The 27,023-nt window shown below is 44.6% G+C and overlaps 1 protein-coding gene across 1 annotated transcript in view; it reads right to left on the reverse strand.

Annotated features, from left to right (window-relative positions):
- The window catches only part of ZNF704 (zinc finger protein 704), a 242,713-nt gene that overhangs the window by 39,243 nt on the left and 176,447 nt on the right, over positions 1-27,023 (reverse strand). Inside the window, exon 3 of the mRNA XM_068984034.1 lies at positions 6,519-6,622. Coding sequence (XP_068840135.1) covers positions 6,519-6,622 — 104 coding nt within the window. The remainder of the gene's footprint in view (positions 1-6,518; positions 6,623-27,023) is intronic.

Raw genomic sequence — 27,023 nt, forward strand, 5'->3', positions numbered from 1 at the left:
GTTGCTTTATGCAAAACTAGTTCTTTAGGATGATAGTGGAGAATACATGAAAACAAGGAGGAAAAAAAAGATGTTATGGTTCACTAAGTTTAGGAAGTTCAGGTGTTTATGGACTATGTTACTAAGGGAGTAATGATTTGCGGCATTTCTCCAAACCCTATCCCCACATTTTAACATTTTAAAAGGAATTTCTTACAGGGCTGTGATCTTTGGAATACATTTATAGAGTCGATGTAAGATTTAAGAACCTAAGAGAGAGAATTTCTGATTACCTGAAGTCATTTGCCATCCAGCTTATTATAACAAATAATTGTGCCTTACATTTGGTGTATGTTTTACATCTTACAAGGGCTTCCTGGTAGCTCAGCTGGTGAAGAATCTGCCTGCAATGCAGGTGACCCCAGTTAGATTCCTGGGTTGGGAAGAACCCCGAGAGAAGGGATTGGCTATCCACTCCAGTATTCTGACCTGGAGAGTTCCATGGACAGAGGAGCCTGGTGGGCTATAGTCCATGTGATTGAAGAGTCGACACAACTGAGCAACTTTCACTTTCATTTCACTTACATCTTACAAAGCTTATTCACACAATCTGATGCATTCTCATAATATCTGTCTTTCAGAGCAAGGATTACCATGCCCATTTTACAGATGAGGTCCCTGAGGCACCAGGAAATTAACTAACTTGCCATGATTAGTACATAACAAGGATGGGCCAGGGTCTCAAACGCTGGCCTACCAGTTGGCCCTCCTTCTCCTTCAGTACATGCAGACCCCAGGTATGAGCATTCTTCTTTTTTTCAGGCAACACTGAGATCAGAAAAGAACTTATTGGTAATAATTACTGATACGACTGGTGTTGAATTTTACTTTTCCACTTGTGGAAGAAAACATGATGAAATGCTTGCTAATATAGAGAGATTTTTGCCCAGTTGGAATGTCTTCAGGGGCTCTCTTAATCACTGAAGATTTGATTTATTTTTCAAAATGCCCAATCTTAATTAGCATTTGTATAAATTTGACTTTCTTTTGGATAATTTCTCCTCCATATTAATGTGCATTTTGAATATATTAAAACTATATCCTAACTACCAGAAGGAAAAAAATCCCAAAATGCCTCATTAAAGAAATGCTATTAACATCTGTGTAATTAGTAATGAACTGAAGACATACTAGCATTCATAAAAAACAACATACTAGCATTCATCAAAAAATTTCTTGACTATCTTTACCTAATTATAGGTTTCCAGCATATTCCTCAACTTTGTCAAGGAAAAAGTTCAGTTAGATGAATGAAGTTTTAAGTTGAATAGCAGAAGTAAGTTAACCATCTCATTTAAGCCAAGCTCTATCAGAATTACATGGTCTGTTATGCAAGCTCACACCTTGATAGCATTAACAAAACCAAACCAGCATCTCACTCCCTGTGGTCTACACAGAGACTGAGACACTCCCAGAACTGGAGTTGCCTCTACTAAATAAAAGAGCTCTTTTCAATAAAAGACTTCAAGCTGAGTCTAGTTTAAGGCCTTAGGTAATGTTACCTGGTGGACAAACTCACTCGGCAGGCCCAGGAGGCTTATAAATATATTGAAGCACACACTTGTATAATAAAACAAGCTCGTGGAGCAAGATCTGTAATTATGGTAAGTAGGAGGAACTGGCAGGAGGAGAAGGGGACAACAGACGATGAGATGGTTGGATGGCATCACCAACTCAATGGACATGAGTTTGAGCAAGCTCTGGAAGTTGCTGATGGACAGGAAAGCCTGGCGTGCTGCCAGGCTTGGGGGGCTCCCAGTCCATGGGGTGGCAAAGAGTCAGACATAACTGATCAACTGAAGTGAACTGATGAGGAACTGAAATAATTTTGAAGCCAACTATTGTTACAGTGTGGTTACACATTGCTTCCTGCCAGTGCCAGAAGTTAATTTATTTGTTTCCCTGTGAATGGCATTTCCTTTAGAAACACTATTTAATCAGAAGGACAATGGAATACAGAAATAAATCTCTCCGAAAAAAAGTCAGAACCAATTCCTAGTGTTTTTTAGAGAGCAGTGTCTTCTTATCTTAAACCAGCTTTTGCTAAAAATTCAGACAGGCATTTTGCTGGAATCTCCCTCATTTTGGACCCACATCCTAACAAAATGATCCTTTCCTAGCACAGTTCAGTTCAGTTCAGTTCAGTCGCTCAGTTTTGTCCGACTCTTTGTGACCCCATGAATCGCAGCACGCCAGGCCTCCCTGTCTATCACCAACTCCCGGAGTTCATTCAGACTCACGTCCATCAAGTCAGTGATGCCATCCAGCCATCTCATCCTCTGTCATCCCCTTCTCCTCCTGCCCCCAATCTCCCAACATCAGAGTCTTTTCCAATGAGTCAACTCTTCACATGAGGTGGCCAAAGTATTGGACTTTCAGCTTCAGCATCAGTCCTTCCAAAGAAATCCCAGGGCTGATCTCCTTCAGAATGGACTGGTTGGATCTCCTTGCAGTCCAAGGGACTCTCAAGAGTCTTCTCCAACACCACAGTTTAAAAGCATCAATTCTTCTGCGCTCAGCTTTCTTCACAGTCCAACTCTCACAGCCATACATGACTACTGGAAAAATCATAGCCTTGACTAGACGGACCTTAGTTGGCAAAGTAATGTCTCTGCTTTCCAATATGCTATCTAGGTTGGTCATAACTTTCCTTCCAAGGAGTAAGCGTCCTTTAATTTCATGGCTGCAGTCACCATCTGCAGTGATTCTGGAGCCCCCAAAAATAAAGTCTGACACTGTTTCCACTGTTTCCCCATCTATTTCCCATGAAGTGATGGGACCAGATGCCAGGATCTTCATTTTCTGAATGTTGAGCTTTAAGCCAACTTTTTCACTCTCCTCTTTCACTTTCATCAAGAGGCTTTTTAGTTCCTCTTCACTTTCTGCCATAAGGGTGGTGTCATCTGCATATCTGAGGTAATTGATATTTCTCCTGGCAATCTTGATTCCAGCTTGTGCTTCTTCCAGCCCAGCGTTTCTCATGATGCACTCTGCATAGAAGTTAAATAAGCAGAGTGACAACATACAGCCTTGACGCACTCCTTTTCCTATTTGGAACCACTCTGTTGTTCCATGTCCAGTTCTAACTGTTGCTTCCTGACCTGCATATAGGTTTCTCAAGAGGCAGGTCAAGTGGTCCAGTATTCCCATCTCTTTCAGAATTTTCCACAGTTTATTGTGATTCATACAGTCAAAGGCTTTGGCATAGTCAATAAAGCAGAAATAGATGTTTTACTGGAACTCTCTTGCTTTTTCCTTGATGCAGCGGATGTTGGCAATTTGATCTCTGGTTCCTCTGCCTTTTCTAAAACCAGCTTGAACATCTGGAAGTTCACAGTTCACGTATTGCTGAAGCCTGGCTTGGAGAATTTTGAGCGTTACTTTACTACTGTGTGAGATGAGTGCAACTGTGCGGTAGTTTGAGCATTCTTTGGTATTGCTTTTCTTTGGGATTGGAATGAAAACCGACCTTTTCCAGTCCTGTGGCTAATGCTGAGTTTTCCAAATTTGCTGGCATATTGGGTGCAGCACTTTCACAGCATCATCTTTCAGGATTTGAAATAGCTCAACTGGAATTCATCACCTCCACTAGCTTTGTTTGTAGTGATGCTTTCTAAGGCCCACTTGACTTCACATTCCAGGATGTCTGGCTGTAGGTGAGTGATCACACCATCGTGATTATCTTGGTCTTGAAGATCTTTTTTGTACAGTTCTTCTGTGTATTCTTGCCACCTTGATCCTAGCACAGTAGAGGATCACAACAGTTTCCAAAAATTCACTGATATGCAATAATTGTGGAGATAATCTTTATTTCTAAAAAATAGCTTTCATTATCATAAATTGCTTTCCCTTTTTAAGAATTTGCTTCCTTTTGCAGAATAAATGAGGGACATCAGAAATTTGGGATTACTATCTGGGTAATTATTTTTTTTAAGTCATAATGAACACTCTCTTTATAACTATGCTAAGAAAAGTTTGTACTGAAGATGCAAAAGGTTTATTTTGATCCTAACATTTCAATACAAAGGAATATAAAAATGTTCTCAGTTTTAAAATTCCAATGGTAAAAAGAATGAGTACATCAAAATTATTGTTTTCCCCTGAGGATTCCATGAAATTCTGCAATTCTTTTTTCCTAGAATAGGTTTTGGGGATGACTTCAGCCTTGCTTTTCCTATCATCTTTCTTTTGCAGCTTTGCCAAGCTGAGAAGGCTACCAGGAAAGATCAGCCTCATCTCAAAAGCACAGTGGCTACTCTATGTGAAGTGACATCACCCCAGCTTGTGGGGAATCAAGGCAGTAGGCATCGTGATTTCTGGTATTGATCTTAATTCCCAGCATCTTGATCATTCTTCCCATTCCCAAATAGATTGCATTAAGTTTGGGTGAGGACTTGATGGATGTTCCACAAATTTATTTTAACACCTTCTGCTTATAACCAGATTATGGGGGAACCCTAGTTCATCAGTGACTAGGCTGTCTTTTGAGAGGAGGTTTTCCCTGGCTGGTAAGTTCCACCTGGCAGCCTCAGAATACTACATTTCACTGATCTGCAATGTGGCTTCCGCTCCACGGGTCGTCCACTGTAAATGCTCTTTTCAAAGCCATGACATTCTTCTTGATGCAGAATTGAGTCCTTTTCGCCTCGACCTTCTGAAGCATCAGATGTTGCTCCTTGAAACAAGCTTTTCCCTTGACTTCTATGAAGTCGCACTTTCCTGCTTCCCTCTGCTTCTCCAGTTACCCCTCTCCCTTCCTGGGTCCTTTTCCTTACATAATGAGGCGGCTCACCACTTTTCACCTAGCCACCTTCTCGTTATCCTCTACTTTTCCACAGCTCTCTCGGGGTCAGCCCATCTACATCCATGGCTTCAAAATGTCGCCTCCCAGTTCTTCATCAGCCCAGATCTCTCTGCCAGGCTGACCCAGAACCCCATCAGATCCTGTTCTCTGGATGATACCCAGGTATTCCCTACGAAACGTGTTTCAAGATGGATCTCTCATCTTCTTCGGCTACCCCACCTCTTGCTCCTAACATTCACCAGTAGACCTCTTCCTCTGCCTTTGCTCATCATCACTGGGAATGAACTTCCCAGAAGTCACCCTCGTCACTCCTTCTCCTTTATCTTCTCTATCACCAAGTCTTGTTGATTCTGCCTTCTTCATCTTTCTCAGTTATGCCCTATATGCATCCCCACCGTGACCACCAAGGTTCAGGACACACGTGGTTTTTTTTGTTGTTGTTGTTTACTTTTTGTTTTTGTCTTGTATACCCAATTATAAATTTCCAATGTTTCAATCATCTCATAGCTTCCCTATAGCCTCAGAAGAATGTCCAAACTCATAACCAGACAGATATGACTCCTTGATTTCCTGCCAGGCTCTCCAGCTTCATCTCCTACTGCCCTACTGATTTATCATCTTGAATTATATGAGTCAATATTATATCATGACTGAGACAGGAGATATGGAATCAGAATGATATGGAAAGAAGTTCAGCTCTGTTTAAAGTCAGCTAATCCTCAGGTGCCTCAGTTTACTCATCTGTAAAATAGTGATAACATCTCATAGAATTGTGAGAATTACATGAGATAAAGTAAACCTAGTCTATGGCACATACTAAGTACTCAATAAATGCTAGCTATTAGTACAGCTGTGATAGTTTTTTCCCCACAAAAGACTGTACATTACCTAGGAGTATGGACACTGTTTCAGTGATATAGTCAAACCATCTATTATGACTGTTGTTCAGTTGCTAAGTCATGTCTGACTTTTTGCAATCCCATGAACTGCAGCACGCCAGGCTGCATCTGTTAGGGTACCTAATAAATATATACTGAATAAAAGAACGGATTAAGGAGCCTGGGATAATGCTTTTTCAAAATATTTAATCTTTAGAGTTCTTTGGTCCAACTATCCCTCTAACCAAACAGGAAAAGAAAAAAAAAAAAAAAGGCTGGGGAATTAACTTCATGAGACCAATCTCCATCTACCTGGGTATGGAGCACAAGTTCTTAAAGATAAGTTGGAAAGGTGGTGGAGGTCAGTAAATGTGCACTCAATGGGTGGATGTAGGAATGAGATGCAGTGGGGTCTTTGGGACGATGAGGAGGAAGGAGGCTGGTAGCTCTGGGGTCCATTTCTTCCACATTTCCCCTCCCTTCCCACTAGTGGGTGAGGGTCCATTGTGTGTGTTAGGAATGAGTCTGCACATAAGTGCACAGACCAGAGTCTGGAAGGATGTGTTCCAAACTGCTGAGAGTGACTGCCTTTGGGGAGGGACTGGCACTGGGAGGGTTTGTGCACCACATGGCTGAATTTTAAAATACGAGTGTGTTCATGTGTTGTGTAATTAAAAAACAACTGGCAAAAAAGGAAAAAAGGGGAAGAGAAAAGAGAAAAAGAAAAGAGCTTCCTCAAAGAGAAGCTCTGCTCCTGATGTGGGAGGACCCTTCCCTGGGCCGCGCCCCAGGCTTACCGTTCTGCCGCACAGGAGGGCTCCGAACCAAGGGGCTGGTGGACAAGCTGGTGAGTACCATGGCTGCTGTCACCTTGTCCATGTCCAGCTCCTCCGAAGATTTCCTGGAAAACAGGAAGGGGCATGGTTAACTGTTCATTCTGCATCTCCGTGCCATGTTACCACACACGTTTACCCCTCTAGATTGTCCCCATGGAAATGCAATGTTTGTTAGTTTTATTGTACAGATGAGGAAGTCAAAGTCCAGAGGTTAAGCGATTCAGTCAAAATCATATAGTATTGATGGTCCAGTGGTTAAGACTCTGAGCTTCCACTGCAAAACAGGTTCAATCCTTGTTCAGGGCACTAAGATCCCACAAGCTGCACAGTGTGTCAAAAATTTAATTTAATAACAAAATCTGATTAAAATTTTACATAATATTAGGAAGTGTCAGGTTCATCCACTGGTCATTCATCTAACAGGTGTTCATTCAGAGTGAAGCACAGGGCTAGACTCTTCTAGGCATGGGTGATATGTGGTAAACAACACACCAGGCTGGTGAGCAGAAACACAGAATCAGCAAACAACCGAAGAGGGAGAGACTAATTTCTGGCAGTGACACGTGCTATGTCAGGCACAGACAATGTGACATGACAAGGACTGTGGACAGCTGCACTCAACGGGGGCAGGGAAGGCCCTCCGAGGAGGTGACCTCTGAGCTGAATTGCGAAGGAGGAGGAGGAGAAATTGACCCCAGCAGCCAAGACAGCTGTGTGAAGGCGAGGCATCAGGAATCAGCACTGGATATTTGGAGAGGGACCCGCTGGTGTGAGAAGGGGAGAATGGTGCTGAACTGGTCATGCGGGGTCTTTCAGCTACGGGAGATGCTTCGATTTTATTCCAGGTGGAACAGGAAGTGACCAGCAGGCTTGAAGCCGGTCTAATGATGTAAAATGATTGATATTTTAAAAGTCATGACCTCAGCTGCTCTATGGAGAATGAGTTCTAAGAAAGGTAGCATAGAAGCAGGGAGGCTAGTTGGGACATAATTGCTAGGAATCCAGACAGGGGGAAAGAGTCTCGTGGACTGGGGCAGGGGCAGCAGCAAGTGGCCTCAGAGCACTGGCCGCTGCACTGGGTGTGGGGGGTGAGCAGAAGGGAACGTGCCCAGGTGTCTGGCTTGAGCATTAACTGGACCCATTGACTGCGATGGAGAGGGTGGGAGAAAATGCAGTGAGGGGTGTTTAAACTCCAGTGCTGGCTTTTCCACAGTCTACGAGAAGAAGGCTAGGGCAGAGGGTAGTTGCTATGCTGTTAATGTGAAGAGCCACTGAGAAGAAGAGGTTACTCTGGTTCATTAAGTTTGGTCAGCTAACCCTGAATAAAGGTTCATCAGATAATGATCATTGTGAACTGAAGCCGGCTTGTTTAAATTCATTTCAATAATGAAGTTAGCATTGAGAGGCAAAAATGTGTGCATTACTAGTACCCTGACATCAGATAAATTGTACCGCCTCCTCAGAGATGAATATTTTGTTTCAAATGAGGGAACAGTTGAAGGAGTACAGGAGAGGAGTAAAAAGTCACATCGATAAAGGAATCGACACTTTGACAAAGGTGGTTTTCATCCACAGGTATGCTGTACAGTTTGTAAAAGCAATGAACTCGAGAGAGCAACTTCATAGCATCGCTTCAAAGCAACAAAGGGGAAAAAAGATTCCTGACTTAGAGAAAACTCAAATAGTTCCCAGTTAAGGCAGGTTGGGGAACTGCTCAATCAATTTCACCATGAAATTATCAAAATTGTTCCAATTTGGCTCTCTGATGTTCACCATAGTGCTGAATTACTAAGCAAAGCTTACTCTTTCAATCTCAGGTACCAAAAGATGGGAATGTTTGAAATTTTCTTCTGTAGTTCTTCTCAAAGTACCTTATGCTCTCTCTTGGCAAATTGATCCATCAAAAGACAAATTAGTCGGTTCAGAGAAAAGTACTTCTAGAAAGCAAGCTTGAGAGCACACAACGAAATTCACTGCACAGAAACTTTCAAGACAGTTTCATACGCTTAGGGAAGAAACTACTCACTCATTTTGCATACTGTTAAGAGATTTTACAGTATCTACAATTTAGAAGATCCTCACACTTGGGAGTAAAGTTGATCTTATTATTTTTTTTTTCCAGAAATGAGACCTCCTGAAACAGCACCAGGGAAAGAATGTAAAACATCTTAAAGTAACTTTGAGTGTTTAATGTCTCAGTCTTCCCATGTAGTCATGGCCACAGAGGGAGGGGGTTACTTGGGGGCGGTGAAGGAGAAAAGCTTGCTCTAGAGACTATTACGTATAAATAGATGGTGGGGCTCCTTCCACAGCCTGAGCTCAGCTGTCAGGATCACTCCAGGCCAGCAGGGGGCGCACCTGAGCAGGCCATGCTGCCATCTCTTCCAAGACTGAATTACGGGAGCTGCTTATTTCTCTTTCCAACTATCAGTCTTCTTTTTTCCTTTTGTTAACAAAAGGTTTAAGAACATGGAAAAGAGTTCCATGAGCCAGGCACAGGGAAATGGCATGACTTTGTAGGGAGAAGGTCCCCTTACCACTTGCTCCCATCCCTAAAGGGACCTGTTACACAGTTATGGTTTTTTGCTCTATCTCTTGGTTTCAGGGACCTTCATTTTTCCTTCCTCAGTCTGCTCTGTGGCTTTTTTGATTTTTCACATCTAACATGCACATTTATGCTTTATAGTCTCAATGATAATTAACACAAAAGCTGATTTGTGTGTTAAGTATGAAGATCAATAGAGCACGTATCATTATAAAATATGCATTTATTTTGCATTTCCAAAAGCTGACATTTCAAAATAATTATTGAGTATCATAAAGCACATTTCTAATGAGTAAAAAGAGGAATAAATATTAGTATAATCGGGGCGTTTCTGTATTTGGATTACCTTTAAGTTTCCCATCGGTACTGGAAGTTACTAAAAACAACAATAAAAAAAATCAAAAGAATACATAGCTAATGATTCAGTTAACCTATATTTCTCGGGAAGTATTGTTATCATGCTACATGAAACATTACCAGATGATACGGCCTTGTGCTGTGTTGTGTTTTTGTTTTTATCTTTGTTTAATTTCTTTTGGTACAGTACTATCTAATTACTGATTAATTGGTGCTGTAAATTCAAATCCTTATAATTAAACACGAAGAGATGATATACAAAGTAGAATTTGTAACACTTTGAGAAAATTGCTACAAAGGCCCTCTGGTAGATTTAGAGTTGTTGAGGCAGGGGGAGAAAACATTATCAGTAATACTAAATATTCTCTCCCAGTTTGCAACTGAGCTTGAGTCTACTGTAGAAAACCTTATTACACGTATGTTGACAAAAGGCTTTTCAAGTTTTCTTTTCTCTCAAACTTAGTTGAGTATTAGAAGAGTTAATAATACTTAGAATTATTTTTTAAAAGTAGTAATATTCGTCGTTACTGTATATGTCAGTGGTCTTGAACCTTTTTGGCACCAGGGGCCAGTTTCGTGGAAGACAATGTTTCCACAGCCTAGGGATGTGGGGATGTTTCAGGATGGTTCTCACAAGGAGCGAGCAATGTAGACCCCTTGCATGTGTGGTTCACAGTAGGGTTCAAGCTCCTTCAGTTCAGTTCACTTCAGTCGCTCAGTTGTGTCCAACTCTTTGTGACCCCATGGACTGCAACATGCCAGGCCTCCCTGTTCATCACCAACTCCTGGAGCTTACTCAAACTCATGTCCATTGAGTTGGTGATGCCATCCAACTGTCTCATCCTCTGCCATCCCCTTCTCCTCCCGCCTTCAATCTTTCCCAGCATCAGGGTCTTTTCAAATGAGTCAGTTCTTTGCATCAGGCAACTAAAGTATTGGAGTTTCAGCTTCAACATCAGTCCTTCCAATGAATATTCAGGACTGATTTCCTTTAGGATGGACTGGTTGGATCTCCTAGCTGTCCGAGGGACTGAGTCTAATGCTGCCACTGGTCTGACAGGAGGCGGAGCTCGGGTGGAAAAGCAAGCGATGGGGAGTGGCTGTAAATACAGATGAAGTTAGATCACGCGCTCGCCACTCACCTCCTGTGAGTGGCCCGGCTCCTAGTGGGCCATGGATCTGCACCATGGCCCTGGGGGTTGGGGACCCCTGCTCTGTGTGATCTGTCGCTCAGGTTGACCTGGCTTCGAGGACTGAACAGGATTTCAAGAGGGGAGAATCACATTTCAGGCAAGGCATTAGGCAAGTCCTTGCCTTGTAATCTGCTTAGGAGTGCTATTAGAAGGATGGGAGATGAGGACAGAGAGCCTGGGCCAGTTCATGGGGCCTCACGTGCCAGGCTGAGTGGTTTGTCATGTCCTTGTAAGCAGAGGGAAGTCATTGAACCCTCTTGAACCTGAGGGAGAGACAGATGATCAATCTGTATTTTAGAAACAGGTCAAAATGGAACATGTAATGGAAAGGGAAGAAGCTAAAAGTAGGTTGTTTAGCTACTTTTAGTGAAGCCAAAATTCAAACCCCAAGTAATAGACTAAGAGACAACTATTCCTCAACGAACAGATAGTATTTAGTCTTTGAGTACAGACTCCCTGTGTGTCTGCTAAGGGGGTGTCCTGGGCCTCTCTGGGAGAGGCAGTAAAGGTAATGGTTAAGAGCACAGGCTCTGGAACGAATTAGATCAGTTCAGTTCAGTGCAGTTCAGGCGCTCAGTCGTGTCCGACTCTGCGACCCCATGAATCGCAGCACGCCAGGCCTCCCTGTCCATCACCAACTCCCAGAGTTCACTGAGACTCAACGTCCATCGAGTCAGTGATGCCATCCAGCCATCTCATCCTCTGTTGTCCCCTCAATCCCTCCCAGCATCAGAGTCTTTTCGAATGAGTCAACTCTTCACATGAGGTGGTCAAAATACTGGAGTTTCAGCTTTAGCATCAGTCCTTCCAAAGAAATCCCAGGGCTGATCTCCTTCAGGATGGACTGGTTGGATCTCCTTGCAGTCCAAGGCACTCTCAAGAGTCTTCTCCAACACCACAGTTCAAAAGCATCAATTCTTTGGTGCTCAGCCTTCTTCACATTCCAACTCTCACGAATTAGATCATGTGGCTTCAAATCCACTCTGCCATTACTAGCTGTGCGACCTTGGGTAAATTACTAACATCTCGAAGTCTCTGTTTCTTTATTAGAAAAAGGAAGACAAAAAATAGATCTGTTGAGGGGCTTCCTTGCTGATCCAGTGGTAAAGAATCTGCCTGCCAACGCAGGAGACACAGGTTAGATCCCTGATCCGGGAAGATCCCACATGCCAGGGATCAACTACGCCTGTGTGCCACCACCACTGAGCCTGCTCTCCAGAGCCCGGGAGCCACAACTGCTAAGTCCATGCCCCTGGACCCTGTGCTCTGCAACAGAGAGGCCACCACAAGGAGAAGCCCCTGCACTGCAAAGAGAGTAGCCCTGTTCACCGCCACTAGGGAAAAGCCCGCACACAGCAACGAAGACTCAGCACGGCCGAAAATAAATGAAGTTTTTAAAAAAATAGGTCGTTGAAGGTCAGGAACGGTGGCGGTAAGGAGATACCCCTCATCCAAGGTAAGGAGCAGTGGCTGTGCTTTGCTGGAGCAGCCATGAAGAGATAACCCCATGTCCAAGGTAAGAGAAACCCAAGTAAGATGGTAGGTGTTGCAAGAGGGCATCAGAGGGCAGACACACTGAAACCATACTCACAGAAAACTAGTCAATCTAATCACACTAGGACCACAGCCTTGTCGAACTCAATGAAACCAAGCCATGCCTGCGGGGCAACCAAGACGGGTGGGTCATGGTGGAGAGGTCTGACAGAACGTGGTCCACTGGAGAAGGGAATGGCAAGCCACTTCAGTATTCTTGCCTTGAGAACCCCATGAACAGTATGAAAAGGCAATATGATAGGATACCAAAAGAGGAACTCCCCAGGTCATTAGGCGCCCGATATGCTACTGGAGATCAGAGGAGAAATAACTACAGAAAGAACGAAGGGATAGAGCCAAGGCAAAAACAATACCCAGTTGTGGATGTGACTGGTGATAGAAGCAAGATCTGATGCTGTAAAGAGCAATACTGCATAGGAACCTGGAATGTCAGGTCCATGAATCAAGGCAAATTGGAAGTGGTCAAACAAGAGATGGCAAGGGTGAACGTCGACATTCTAGGAATCAGTGAACTAAAATGGACTGGAATGGGTGAATTTAACTCAGATGACCCTTATATCTACCACTGTGGGCAGGAATCCCTCAGAAGAAATGGAGTAGCCATCATGGTCAACAAGAGTCCGAAATGCAGTACTTGGATGCAATCTCAAAAACGACAGAATGATCTCTATTCGTCTCCAAGGAAAACCATTCAATATCACAGTTATCCAAGTGTATGCCCCAACCAGTAATGCTGAAGAAACTGAAGTTGAATGGTATTATGAAGACCTACAAGACCTTTTAGAACGAACACCCAAAAGAGATGTCCTTTTCATTATAGGGGACTGGAATGCAAAAGTAGGAAGTCAAGAAACACCTGGAGTAACAGGCAAATTTGGCCTTGGAATGTGGAATGAAGCAGGGCAAAGACTAATAGAGTTTTGCCAAGAAAATGCACTGGTCATAGCAAACACCCTCTTCCAACAACACAAGAGAAGACTCTACACATGGACATCACCAGATGGTCAACACCGAAATCAGATTGATTATATTCTATGCAGCCAAAGATGGAGAAGCTCTATACAGTCAACAAAAACAAGTCCTTATTACCAAATTCAGACTTAAATTGAAGAAAGTAGGGAAAACTGCTAGACCATTCAGGTATGACCTAAATCAAATCCCTTATGATTATACAGTGGAAATGAGAAATAGATTTAAGGGCCTAGATCTGATAGAGTGCCTGATGAACTATGGATGGAGGTTCGTGACATTGTGCAGGAGACAGGGATCAAGACCATCCCCATGGAAAAGAAATGCAAAAAAGCAAAATGGTTGTCTGGGGAGGCCTTACAAATAGCTGTGAAGAGAAGAGAGGCGGAAAGCAAAGCAGATAAGGAAAGATATAGGTATCTAAATGCAGAGTTCCAAAGAATAGCAGGAAGAGATAAGAAAGCCTTCTTCAGCGATCAATGCAAAGAAATAGAGGAAAACAACAGATTGGGAAAGACTAGAGATCTCTTCAAGAAAATCAGAGATACCAAGGGAACATTTCATGCAAAGATGGGCTCAATAAAGGGCAGAAATGGTATGGACCTAACAGAAGCAGAAGATATTAAGAAGAGGTGGCAAGAATACATGGAAGAACTGTACAAAAAAGATCTTCACAATGCAGATAATCATGATGATGTGATCACTCATCTAGAGCCAGACATCTTGGAATGTGAAGTCAAGTGGGCCTTAGAAAGCATCACTACAAACAAAGCTAGTGGAGGTGATGGAATTCCAGTTGAGCTGTTTCAAATCCTGAAAGGTGATGCTGTGAAAGTGCTGCACCCAATATGCCAGCAAATTTGGAAAACTCAGCAGTGGCCACAGGATGGGAAAAGGTCAGTTTTCATTCCAATCCCAAAGAAAGGCAATGCCAAAGAATGCTCAAACTACAGCACAATTGCACCCATCTCACATGCTAGTAAAGTAATGCTCAAAATTCTCCAAGCCAGGCTTCAGCAATACGTGAACCGTGAACTCCCTGACGTTCAAGCTTGTTTTAGAAAAAGCAGAGGAACCAGAGATCAAATTGCCAACATCCGCTGGATCATGGAAAAAGCAAGAGAGTTCCAGAAAAACATCTATTTCTGCTTTATTGACTATGCCAAAGCCTTTGACTGTGTGGATCACAATCAACTGTGGAAAATTCTGAAAGAGATGGGAATACCAGACCACCTGACCTGCCTCTTGAGAAACCTATATGCAGCTCAGGAAGCAACAGTTAGAACTGGACATGGAACAACAGACTGGTTCCAAATAGGAAAAGGAGTACGTCAAGGCTGTCTATTGTCACCCTGCTTATTTAACTTATATGCAGAGTACATCATGAGAAACCCTGGACTGGAAGAAACACAAGCTGGAATCAAGATTGCCGGGAGAAATATCAATAACCTCAGATATGCAGATGACACCACCCTTATGGCAGAAAGTGAAGAGGAACTAAAAAGCCTCTTGAGGAAAGTGAAAGAGGAGAGTGAAAAAGTTGGCCTAAAGCTCAACATTCAGAAAATGAAGATTATGGCATCCGGTCCCATCCCTTCATGGGAAATAGATGGGGAAACAGTGGAAATGGTGTCAGACTTTATTTTTGGGGGCTCCAGAATCACTGCAGATGGTGACTGCAGCCATGAAATTAAAAGACGCTTACTCCTTGGAAGGAAAGTTATGACCAACCTAGATAGCATATTAAAAAGCAGAGACATTACTTTGCCGACTAAGGTCTGTCTAGTCAAGGCTATGATTTTTCCAGTAGTCATGTATGGATGTGAGAGTTGGGTTATAAAGAAAGCTGAGTGCCGAAGAATTGATGCTTTTGAACTGTGGTGTTGGAGAAGACTCTTGAGAGTCCCTTGGACTGTAAGGAGATCCAACCAGTCCATTCTGAAGGAGATCAACCCTGGGAGTTCTTTGGAAGGAATGATGCTAAAGCTGAAACTCCAGTACTTTGGCCACCTCATGCGAAGAGTTGACTCAATGGAAAAGACTCTGATGCTGGGAGGGATTGGGGGCAGGAGGAGAAGGGGACGACAGAGGATGAGATGGCTGGATGGCATCATGGACTCGATGGACGTGAGTCTGAGTGATCTCCGGGAGATGGTGATGAACAGGGAGGCCTGGCGTGCTGCAATTCATGGGGTCGCAAAGAGTCAGACACGACTGAGCGACTGAACTGAACTGAACTGAGAAGATTAAATGAGAAAATGTACACGAGTACCAACATACAGCCTCACTAGAGTCAGGGTTCCATGGCTGTTAGCCATTATTAACCTTCAAGTTCATGAACACACTCATAGCACATAACCCCCATGAAAGAGGAAAGTGTTAGGTTTCCTCACTTGTTCTTCTTATTCAGCACCAGCATTAGCAGTTGTTGCTTTTCTTTTTGGGTGTGTGTGTGTGTGTGTGTGTGTGCGGTGCTGATGGTATTACTTTTCTTAAAGACACAGTTGTAACTTCACAAGAGGTGCTCTGAAGGAGGTGGCAACTGTGTGTGAGGAGCAGCTGCTGGGCTCCTCACTAGTGCCACATGTTGGCGGCTTGGCAAGGATGTGGCTCATGACATCATGACTCTTGAGGTCCCCCCACAAGCAGCCAAAGCCTCCAGTGACCATTTGGATTTTATTTCTGCTCTCAGCCCTCATTGCTGCACTACTAGCTATGTGCTCAGGGCTCTTTTCAGTTCAGTTCAGTTGCTCAGTCATGTCTGACTCTTTGCGACCCCATGGACTACAGCACGCCAGGCCTCCCTGTCCATCACCAACTCCCGGAGTCCACCCAAAGTCATGTCCATGGAGTCGGTGATGCCATCCAACAGTCTCATCCTCTGCCATCCCCTTCTCCTCCCGCCTTCAATCTTTCCCAGCATCAGGGTCTTTTCAAATGAGTCAGTTCTTCACATCAGGTGGCCAAAAGGGCTCTTTTAGTTCCTGGAAATACAGTTTCGAGAAAACTCGGCAGAGACTCTGCCCTCCTGAGCTGTGCTCTGTTGGAGAATCAGACCTTCATCAGACACATGGATAAACATAAACTTAGCTTCCCAGGTGGCTCAGGGGTAAATAGGCCTGCCATTTCAGGAGACCTGGGTTCGATCCCTGGGTGGGAAAGATCCCCTGGAGAAGGAAATGGCAACCCACTCCCGTGTTTTTTCCTGGAAAATCCCACGGACAGAGGAGCCTGGTGGGCTATAGTCCATGGGGTCACAAGAGTCAGATGCGACTCAGTGACTAAATCACCACACATATGTGACAAATGCAGGTAGGAGTGTCTGGACTGGGGGCTTCTGGCTAACGGGAGTGCTCCCAGCTCAGGACTGGAAGGGGCACTGGCCGTGGCCTCTCTGAGGGTGTGGACGAGCCCAGGGCTGGGCAGTGCGGGAGCACAGGCCAGGCAGCCTTCAGAAGCAAGGCTGAGGGCTGTGTGGAGGGCCAGCTGGGTCTGGCAGGCCTCCCTTGGGGAGGGGCAGCTGGGTCGGGCCTGCGGAGTTCTCTAAGGCTCTTATCTTAAAGGCCTGGGAAGCACTGAGGTGTTTCCAGCAGGATCGGGTGGGGAGAGGTCAGGTCAAGTTGAGCTGATGCTATCAGATTTACTTTTCAAAAAGCTCACCCTGGCTGCTGCGTGGAAAATGAGTTTCTGGGGTTTGACAACTGATCTTTTATCTGAGGAATTGATTGCCTGGTGACTGTGGCAGCAGGTTGCGGGATGACAGAACCTGTGACACGAAGAGGCAGTCAGGGGGTGTGTGCAGCATCGGCGGACGCGGCCCCAGGCCTGGGGTCTCCTGCACGGGTGGGTGCGGCTGGCCCGGCCCTGAGCGCTTGGCCCTGGCCTGCGCCGACAAGCCCGGCTATTGTTCATGCCTCAAGAAGCGTTTTTCTTCTTTTGAAACACGTCATGCCTGAATGCCATCTGCTTGGAGGGTGTGTACAAACACGGTCTCCCCTGGCTAACCCACCAGCTAACAGAAAAGTGTTTTACACCCTAGAGAGCCATAAAAGACATTTATCTGCAATTAAAATGCTGTAGTAAGAAAACAGAAATAAAAATGAATACCACATCCCTTAGATTAGAACTAATCTAGTTCCTTAGCAACCACTGAAATCTGCTGTCTAGACCGAGTTCAATTACTTTTAAAACTTGTGGTAGTCTTCAGACCAGGAATAAAGTCTGAAAATAAACTCTCTCCCACTAGAACGGGCACAGTGACATCTTCAATCCTGGAATTCTGGGAGAGCTTTCCCTGAGAGTTTGGAAAACTGGACTCAGTCACTGTTAAATGCGATTTAAAAGCACAAAAACTTCATTTTCTTTCTAAAGGGATCTTGTAGCAAAAGTGGTCCTCTTCCCTCCAGTTTCATTTTAGCTGTTGTTTCCTTCAAGACCACAAGGAAGATGAGAGAAGCTGCCCATTTTATTACGGTGTCCAGTGGCCTTGATCAAACAAGATGGGAAAATGAGAGCAAACACATCATAATACGTGAGGCAACACAGGTCAGTACTTCTGACACTACCTGTGGGGAAGGATAATTTTTAAGAAATTTCTAATCAGTCATGGATCAATACTTCTGTCAAATACAAGGGGGAAAATGACCCGTGGAAGATATGCACGCTAAGCTGCTTCAGTCGTGTTTGATTTTTGTCGACCACATGGACTGTAGGCTGCCTGGCTCCTGTCCATGGGGATTCTCCAGGCAAGAATACTGGAGTGGGTTGTGGTGCCCTCCTCCAGGGGATCTTCCCAACCCAGGAGTCGAACCCGTGTTTCTTATGTCTCCTGCATTGGCAGATGGGTTCTTTACTACTAGTGCCAGTGGAAGACGTCGTCATGTCAAACTGCTATGCAAATTAAGCTGCTGCTTCCTCTCAATTTCTGTGCCCAGCTCACTGTGGGCTGATGACAGGCTGCAGACTGGCACTGGTCCATGGAGCGCCCATGAGTACGTGGCACTAGGCAACTGCTTTGATGTCCATTTCACTTTGCCTGAAAAGTCAACACTCAGTCCCCTCCCTCTTTCTCCCACTTGCTGCTCTGCTCCCCTTGGGTCCTCCCACCACCCTTGTCACTCTGCACCTTGGGGCCCACATTCCATCGTTAGTAATCCTTTACCCTCTCCCCTCTCCTGTATCTGGGCTTTCCTCTGAAGTTAATCTTCTTTTCTGTCAGTTTCCTGTCAGTCTCACTGAGGTCAGGCAGGGATGCCCACCTTTGACGTGCCCCATAGGAGACCATCCCCCTTCGCCCTCATGCAGAAACTCTTGGGCTTCTGAGGCTCAGCTGTGCACTTACCTGACTCTCTCCTTCTTTCTGTCTCAGCCATCACCAGCCTTTCTAACAGCACCTCTCTCCCCAAACAGTCATCTAATGTTTTGGCAAATACATTATAGCCATTATTTTTTAAATAATTTATAATTATATCTATGATCTTAGGAGACTGATTGAAAGCATCCAATAACCTAACTTCTGTGCCCCTAGCCCCCCAATATTCAGCCTAGTGCTGAGCTTAAGGAAAGATCCTGCAGCAAAGTAGACTGAGGGTTAATTCCCAGCAACTCCATTTACTAGATGAGTGATTTTAGGCAAATCTTGTAGCTTTATGCAGCTTCATTCCTCTTGCATAAACTGGGAATAATAATAATACTGACCTCACAGGGTTTTGGAAGAATTAAATAATTTATGTATACTACCTGACCTATACTATGCATGTGTGTGAGCATGCAGAGTTATATTTGACTCTTTGTGACCCCATGGACAGCAGCACGCCAGGCTTCCCTGTCCATCACCAAATTCTGGAGCTTGCTCAAACTCATGTTCATCAGTTGGTGATGCCATCCAACCATCTTATACTCTGTTGTCCCCTTCTCTTCCTGCCTTCTGTCTTTCCCAGCTTCAGGGTCTTTTCCAATGCCATCAAACCATCTCATCCTCTGTCGTCTCCTTCTCCTCCTGCCTTCAATCTTTCCCAGCATCAGGGTCTTTTCCAATGAGTCAGTTCTTCACATCAGGTGGTTAAAGTACTGGAGCTTCAGCTCCAGTATTAGTCCTTCCAGTGAATATTCAGGACTGATTTCCTTTAGGATTGACAGTCCATGTTGCTGCAAATGGCAAAATTTTATTCTTTTTTATGGTTGAGTATATTCCATTCTGGGCTTCCCTGGTGGCTCAGATGGTAAAGTACCTGCAGCTTAGATGGTAAAGAATCTGCCTGCAATGCAGGAGACCTGGGTCAGGAAGATTCTCTGGAGAGGGGAAAGGGAACCCACTCCAGTATTCTTGCCTAGAGAATCCCATGGAGAGAGGAGCCTGGTGGGCTACAGTCCATGGGGTGGCAAAGAGTGAGTGACCAACACTACTCCTGTTATATTCCATTGTAATATATACTATATCTTCTTCATCCATTCATCGGTTGATGGACACTTAGGTTGCTTCCAGGTCTTGGCTATTGGGAATAGTGCTACTATGAATAGAGTTTCATGTATCTTTTTGAATTATGGTTTTTGGTAAGCAGCAGATACTCTAACTTCCTACATTTTATAGTAAATTAAGGCCACCAGGCATGAACTCTCGCAGTTTGCCCCTTTACCTCCTTTCTTCGGCATCACAAGTAGGTTCAAGTGTTGCTTTTCCTGCTTGAAGCCATGCCTCCATCTGGCCCATCGTCATCCTCCTCCAAGAGCCTGCTTCTTCTTCTGTGCCCACTAGCTTCTCTCTCCGTCCACTAACATGCTTAAGGGTTTCTTCCCACCGCACTCAGCATCATGAGGCAGGAATGAATGGGGTAGAACAGGAATGAGGACAGGGCTTGGAGATCACAAGGGACAAGAAACTCTCAAGGAGGGACAGGCTTATAGCGTCAAAGGCAGTGGAGACCAAGCCCATCAGGACCAATGGAACTAGCAGCCAGGAAACAGAAGAAACTAGTAGCAATGGAAGAGGGATTGCTGAGGGTTGAGGAGTGAATGGTTACTAGGAGGTGAGAAATTCAAGGCCGGGATCATAAACGACTTTGGAAAGAAGCTTGGCCATTAAGGGAAGAAGGCTGCTGTTCCTGGAGGAAGTTAGAAGGTATTTGTTTGTCTTCAGATGGATGGGCTCTATGCTCAGCCGCTTCAGTCATGTCTGACTCTTTGCGACCCTGTGGACTGTAGCCCGCCAGGCTCCTCTGTCCATGGGATTCTCCAGGCAAGAATCCTGGAGTGGGTTGCCATGCCATCCTCCAAGGGATCTTCCTGACTGGGGGATCCAACTCTTGTCTGCCTGTGTCTCCTGCATCGGAGGTAGATTTTTACCCACTGAGCCACCTGGGAAGCCCAAATGGGAGTCTAGTGCATTTGAATGCTGATAAGAAAGGGCCAGTAGCATGGAGAGGTTGGAGATCCAGGAGAGAAGGGATAATAAATGGACAAGGTCTTTACTAAGGCTGCATAGAGTGGGGTCCCCAGCTCAAGTGGAATTCACTTTATACACAGGCAGGAGCATCACCTCTATAACGAGCGAGCAGGACACTGGTGGCCTGGGCACAGGCACATGTGTAGTGTGGGCTTGGGGACTTGATGATGTGTCTTTATGGAGGTTTTTTGCTTTAATTCTTTCCTCAGAAGCAGACATGTTTCTCCGTGGGGAGTGGGGGAGGGGGCCCTGGAGGGCTGAAGGTTTGACATTGCAGTTATGAATAAGGAGAGAGAAATCTGAACAGGACCCCACAAGACAGCCATCAAGAACAGCTCTGCTGAAAGGCGAGGGTAGGGGCTTTAAGAGCTGCAGCAAGAGGGTAGGGGGGCAGCTGCTGTATTTTCCTGGAGGGTGGGGGGTTCGATGAAGAGGTGTGCAGAGGGGGCCGTGGGATCTTGGTTTAAGAAATGAGTGAAGGCTGAGAGGCTGAAAGATGGGGGAGTGAATGGAGAGACACCAGAGATCTTAATGAGATCTAAATACAAGCGCAGTGGGAGCAACAGAGAGGAAGGGCTGAAAGAACTGGAGGTCATGAGCAGGCATGGAGTACTGGAGATGGAGATTCGAGAGAGAGAGAGAGAGGAATCGTGGGAGACAGCAGGGCCAGGGCGTGGCCGCAGGAGAAGCTCAGAGGCGGAGGAGGGATGAAGTCACTGCACCATGAATGGTGAGGCTGCCTATATAACAGTCACTCATGTCACCCAGGAGAGGAAAGCTGCGAGCAAGTGATGCAAGCCTTTAGAAAAGGGTGAGTGACCAGGATGTCAGGAGAGTCAAGCCAGGGGAGAGGCGGAGGGGCCTCAAGCAGCAGGAGGTTTATGCGGGAGTGCAGGAGCTGACAGCTTGTTAACAGCCGTGGGGACTGGGAGACATTCCTTCCTGTGAGGTTCCCCACCGCTTTCGGGATGAGATTCACACTCCTGTGCACGAAGCACAGGCAGGAGACACGTGGCCCTCTCTAGCAGGGTCGCTGCATCTCGCCCCCATTTCAGCTCAGGTGCTCCGCAAGGCTTCCCTTGTGGCTCAGCTGGTAAAGACTCTGCCTGCAATGCGGGAGACCCCGGTTCAATTCATGGGTTGGGAAGATCCCCTGGAGAAGGGAAAGGCTACCTGCTCCAGTATTCTGGCCTGGAGAATTCCAGGGACTGTATAGTCCATGGGGTCACAAAGAGGCGGACACGACTGAGCCACTTTCACATTCATTTTCCACAGGGCAGCTCCCCAGTGGTGGCCACTCCATCCTCTCCGTTCCTCGGCTTTGGGAGCAAGCTTCCTCCGGGTTCCCCCCCGCCCCGCCTGTCTCACCCTTGCACTGTCAGCTCAGTCCCACTCCCTGGAGGCCTGTGGACCCTCACCCGGCCAGCCAGCTGCCCCAGCACCTGTGCTGCGTGGTCAGGTGCTCGCTCCCCTTCGGCCCTGGACATCACAACTGTCTGACATCTATTGCCAACATGGAGCACAAAACCTGGCTTAAGGTCAACTCTTCATAAAGAGTTTTGGGAGGAATCAGTGTCAAGTAGAGGTGGTGGGCAGTGGCCGACGGGTGGCAAAGAGCAACACAGCAAGCCCAGCTGAAGATCTTGCGCCCTTTTCTTCTGCTCATTAGACCTGGTAATTCATTCAGTTCCTCAAGAGGAAAACAATTTCTCAAAAATTCAGCTATTAAATAAATCATTCACATGAATATTTTTTTTTTACTGGCTCCAAATAGTATGGGCCTATCTGCAGAAGTGACGTGTGTCCGGTGTCTAGGCTCCTGCTCTGTATTCACCAAGGCCCGCAGACCCATCAGTGAACTCTGGGATGGCAGCAATAACATTATTAAATAATAAGTTCCAATTCCCCTGAAAACAATTCTGTGCGATGAGCTGGACTTCTGCATGTGAGCAGACTGCAGAGTGTAGCTCCAGGAAGCATCGAGAACACCCCTGATGGCCTTTTTGCTGTGTAGGTTTGCGCTTTTGATTGCAGTCAGTGTGTTCTCCCGGAGCCATGGGGCTAGGCTGAAATCCACACAGTTTTCTCTGCATACAAAGCCTTCTATAAACGTGGAAGTGCCCATCTGGGATGGCCTTTTAGGCAGCAGATGATAGAAGACCAGAGAGGACATGTCAAATCCTCTCTTGTGACAATGTATGTGTGTGTGTGGTATATCTGTGTATCTTCATGCCTGTGTCTTTCTGGGTTGATGTCCTTTGTGGGTCTGTGTGTGAAAGCCTTTCTGTGTATCCGTGAATTTGTGTGTGTGTGTCCTATGTCTGAGTGGGTTGATGTCCTGAGTATGTATGTCTGTGTGTGTCTGTGTGTCTGTGAGTGTGTACATGTCCTGTGTATCCTCATGTCTGAGTCTGTGTAGGTTGATGTCCTATGTGGGTCTGTGTGTGAAAGCCTTTCTGTGTAGCTGTGAATGTGTGAGTGTGTGTCTTGTGTGTATGTATGTAACTTCGTGACCATGTCTCTCTAGGTTGATGTCCTTTGTGGGTCTGCGTGGGTCTCTCTGTGTGTCTGTGAATGTGTGAGTATGTCCTGTGTGTGTATCTTCACGTCTGTGTGGGCTGATGTCCTGTGTGGGTCTGTGTGTCTGTCTACATGTGTGCTCTGTGCACAGAGAAGGGGATGGAGGGAGCTGCAGGTGACCATGGTCCCAGACCTGTCTCCTGCCCAGAACAGTGGCCTCTTTCTTCCAGGCCTCTGGATGGCCAGGTTCTTCCTGACTCTGTCTATTCCAGAAGCACCTGCCTGCCTCTCAGCAATTGCCAGGCAAGGTAGTCAGACTATCTGGAAAGGACCCATGGATGTTTTAGCGGGTTTCTGCCTGGGCTGCTGACTGTCTTCCCAGGTGGTGCTAGTGGTAAAGAACCCGCCTGCTGATGCAGGAGACATAAGAGATGTCTGTTCGATCCCGAGGTCGAGAAGATCCCCCAGAAAAGGGCATGATCCACTCTGGTATTCATGCCTGGAGAATCCCCACGGACAGAGGAGCCTGGTGGGCTACAGCCCCTGGAGTCACAGAGAGCTGGTCACAACTGAAGTGACTTAGCATGATGCATGCTGTCTGTCTGGGCTGTCAGCCAGTCAGTCCCTGAGTTCTAGGGAGCACCTGGTTGGGCAGCGCCTGCCATGTGGGCAGAGGTAGGTGGGTCCCAGGCTAACGGAGTTGAAGCTCCGGTCATTCAGGTCATCTTCAGGTTAACAGGCTGCAGATCACATGTCACAGTTATCCTCAAGAAGAAAAAAGTGTGATCACAATTGCATCTCTCACTCTTACTTTCACATCCAAGTCAGGTCATTCCAGACTTTCTGGTGGGGTTAATTACACTGTTGCTCCAAGGCCTGAAATCCATTTAGGCCTCAGTGATAGATATGCAACAAGAAATGAAGGTTTACTCTATAGCACAGGAAACTGTAGTCAATATCTTATAATAACCTATAATAGAAAATAATCTGAAAATAATAACGTGTATATATAACTGAACCGCATTGCTGTGTACTTGAAACACTGTAAGTCAACTATACTTCTATATATATATATATATATATTCACAAGTTTAAAGATTTAAAAAAACAATTTCCAGCTACACTGATGGGAATAACAGTTATTTCATGAGGAAAGTTTGGAAAAAACCAATCGAGTGTTTTCTGGTTTGCCAATTTAGGGGAAAAGTGATTTTTTTCTCTAGATATTTATTTTTTAAAGTGAGGTTTAAGAATACTGTTTCTTATTTCTGTTACTTCTCTTTCCTGAGTGGGTATCATTATTATGCTGGCAACTGGTCTAAGTGTGGGTGAGGAGTGGCCATTGTAGCTGTCTTACCTGACTTTTTCCAAAGAGAGAGGCACCTATTGTTTCCAAGCAAGCCGCCCCATAAGGCTTCTCAGGAACAAGAGGAAGCCCCCTCTCCGATGGAGAAAGCAGCTTTGTACACATTGCTGCCCATGTACTACAGGCACAGGGCACCTGCCCTGCCTCCCAGGAGTGGCCACTCGAGCTGAGCAAACGAAAGCTGTTAGCAGGTCAGTGGGCTAGCTCACTCCCCGGCTCCAGGCTGGAGCGGGGGTGGGGAGTAGCGGTGTGGGGTGTGGATATGGAGCTTGTTGTTCTCTTTATAAATTTTGGTTTATTTCATCTTTAGCTTGTCTGGGGCCTGCTTGCAGACTTCAGTCACTTCTGGCTACACTCATGGCAGGACTGATGTGTGCACTGGTTCATGGACAAACTGGTACGTATGTAAATGAATTAACTCCTTTTTAAACTGCTCATTTCAGATTTGACTTAAAAAAAAAGAAAAAAAATGTAATCTTTTTTTCAAAAACATCTTTTTTCTAATAATAGATAATATTTATTGAGCATTCCCAATGCCAAATGGTAATATACATTATTTGAAATGGTCACTTTATTGATATTACTGCCCCATTTACAAATGTGGAGACTGTGGTAATTTCCTAAGGGCACTTGGCCAGTCTGCTAGCCCTGCCTGGAGTAAGTGGTCCAGTAGGAGCGTCACACCACACACGAATGCCATTTTCATGATCTGTTCTGTAACCTTGTTTGAAATTTGAGACATGCTTGTCACCTTCTATAAGTGCAATATATTGGTGAGGTTAGCATGATCTGTTTTAGATTACACTTTTTTTTCCTATATCACACTTTAAATTATCTTATAATGAAAAGGTTTTCTTTATATATATGGGTGATTCCACATTAATAAGAATACAAAAGTTCAAGTAGACAAAAATAGATTAAATTTTAGGCTTATTCATTTTTAAAGGGGTTTGGCTTTCAAAAAGATTCTCTATGGATTTTCTTTAAATAGAATTCTTATAACAATCTTAAAATATTTTGAATGATTAAATTTCAATTCAACTCATCCACCCAAATTCTAACCCCTACACAAGTACCTGTTATATACTGTTAAGTTGAACCATATGAAATTGCTGATATTCACTCTTTTCTAAAATACCAAAGTGGCAGTTTCATAAGGTTCAATCTGATATCTGCTCTTATCAAACATTTATTTTTAGTTTCAAAGGCTAGAAGTGAACCAGTTTATCCTCAATTTAAATCGATTGTTTGAGATCAATAAGCCTGACAGTGGTTCTTTCCTGAAGCGTGTACTGTGGGTAATTTTATTTCTAGAGTTGGCTTTTATTAAAGATAATCTCCTATTAATATAATTCAAGCAAGCTTCAATTCAATATCTACTATGTGAAAAGTACTTCTTTAGGCAGAGCTCCTTGCCCCACACCTTGTCAATGTTCTACAGGAGACACTTGGAATGTCCAGATTCTGGGAAATGAGTGGAAGCATCTACATCGCCCTCTAGAGGATTCTCACACACACAACATCACTGATTCTGTTGGCTGAATTCTCTTCTTTATATTTTAACCATGTTAACGATATATGTTTCTGTCACTTCATATACCTATTATTTGGTGACAGGTCAATTCAAACTGTCAGTTATGAATCTTCTCCCTTGAAAATGGTAATTCTATCATTCTTAAATGTGTTCATAACAGTACAATCTGAGCACTATGAAATCAAACCTATTTATTGAACACCCAAAGTCTGAACAACTGCACATTTTGCTTTGTATACTTTGTGTATGAGGGAACATGACTTCTCCGAAGGGATAAGCAGGAGAAACTGATATAGTTAGGAACACAATGCCAAGGTTACTGCTGGACATAACAGATCAGTGGCATGGCTGGATGGCTACTGGCCAGGGCATATCCAGTTTCCTGTAATAAGAGGTGGATGAATACAGGTAAGGAATGCCATAGAGGGCTTAGGCTGAAGCCAAGAGAGGTCCACAGTGCCAGAGAAGTAAAGCATTGTAGCTACTATTTCACGCTTCTTCTGAAAACAATATAAATGGCTTATAAGACTAGGATGCTGGAATTAATATTTAATGTAAAAAGCATTACTAAAAACAGTTGTGTAGCTATCAGGTATAAATAATAATTTCCACCTCTGCTGGTAATTTTTCACTCATTTAGGTTGTCACACTACCGTAGCAGCAGTTTATAGGTGCACTTAACTCTAATGGCACATTGATTGAACTATGGCAGAGTTACCCATTCAATATATCTTCCCATTCTGTACTATTATGAAGTTTTAAATACTTCAAATGCAAATAGACCTCTATTAGTCAACAGTTCAGCGGCTGCCTGTCTTCTTTCCTTTTTTTTGAATCATTACAAAGGTTTATAAATTTACTTTTCTGCATACTTGAACCAATAATCGTATGATAAGGAATTAACACACATACAGACTAAGAATCTGGATTTATTTGAAATCTGATGAGAAAATGAGCCAACTAAAATGAGTATAAAAATATGGAGGA

This window comes from Capricornis sumatraensis, chromosome 11, assembly GCF_032405125.1.
Source record: "Capricornis sumatraensis isolate serow.1 chromosome 11, serow.2, whole genome shotgun sequence".
Taxonomy (NCBI): domain Eukaryota; kingdom Metazoa; phylum Chordata; class Mammalia; order Artiodactyla; family Bovidae; genus Capricornis; species Capricornis sumatraensis.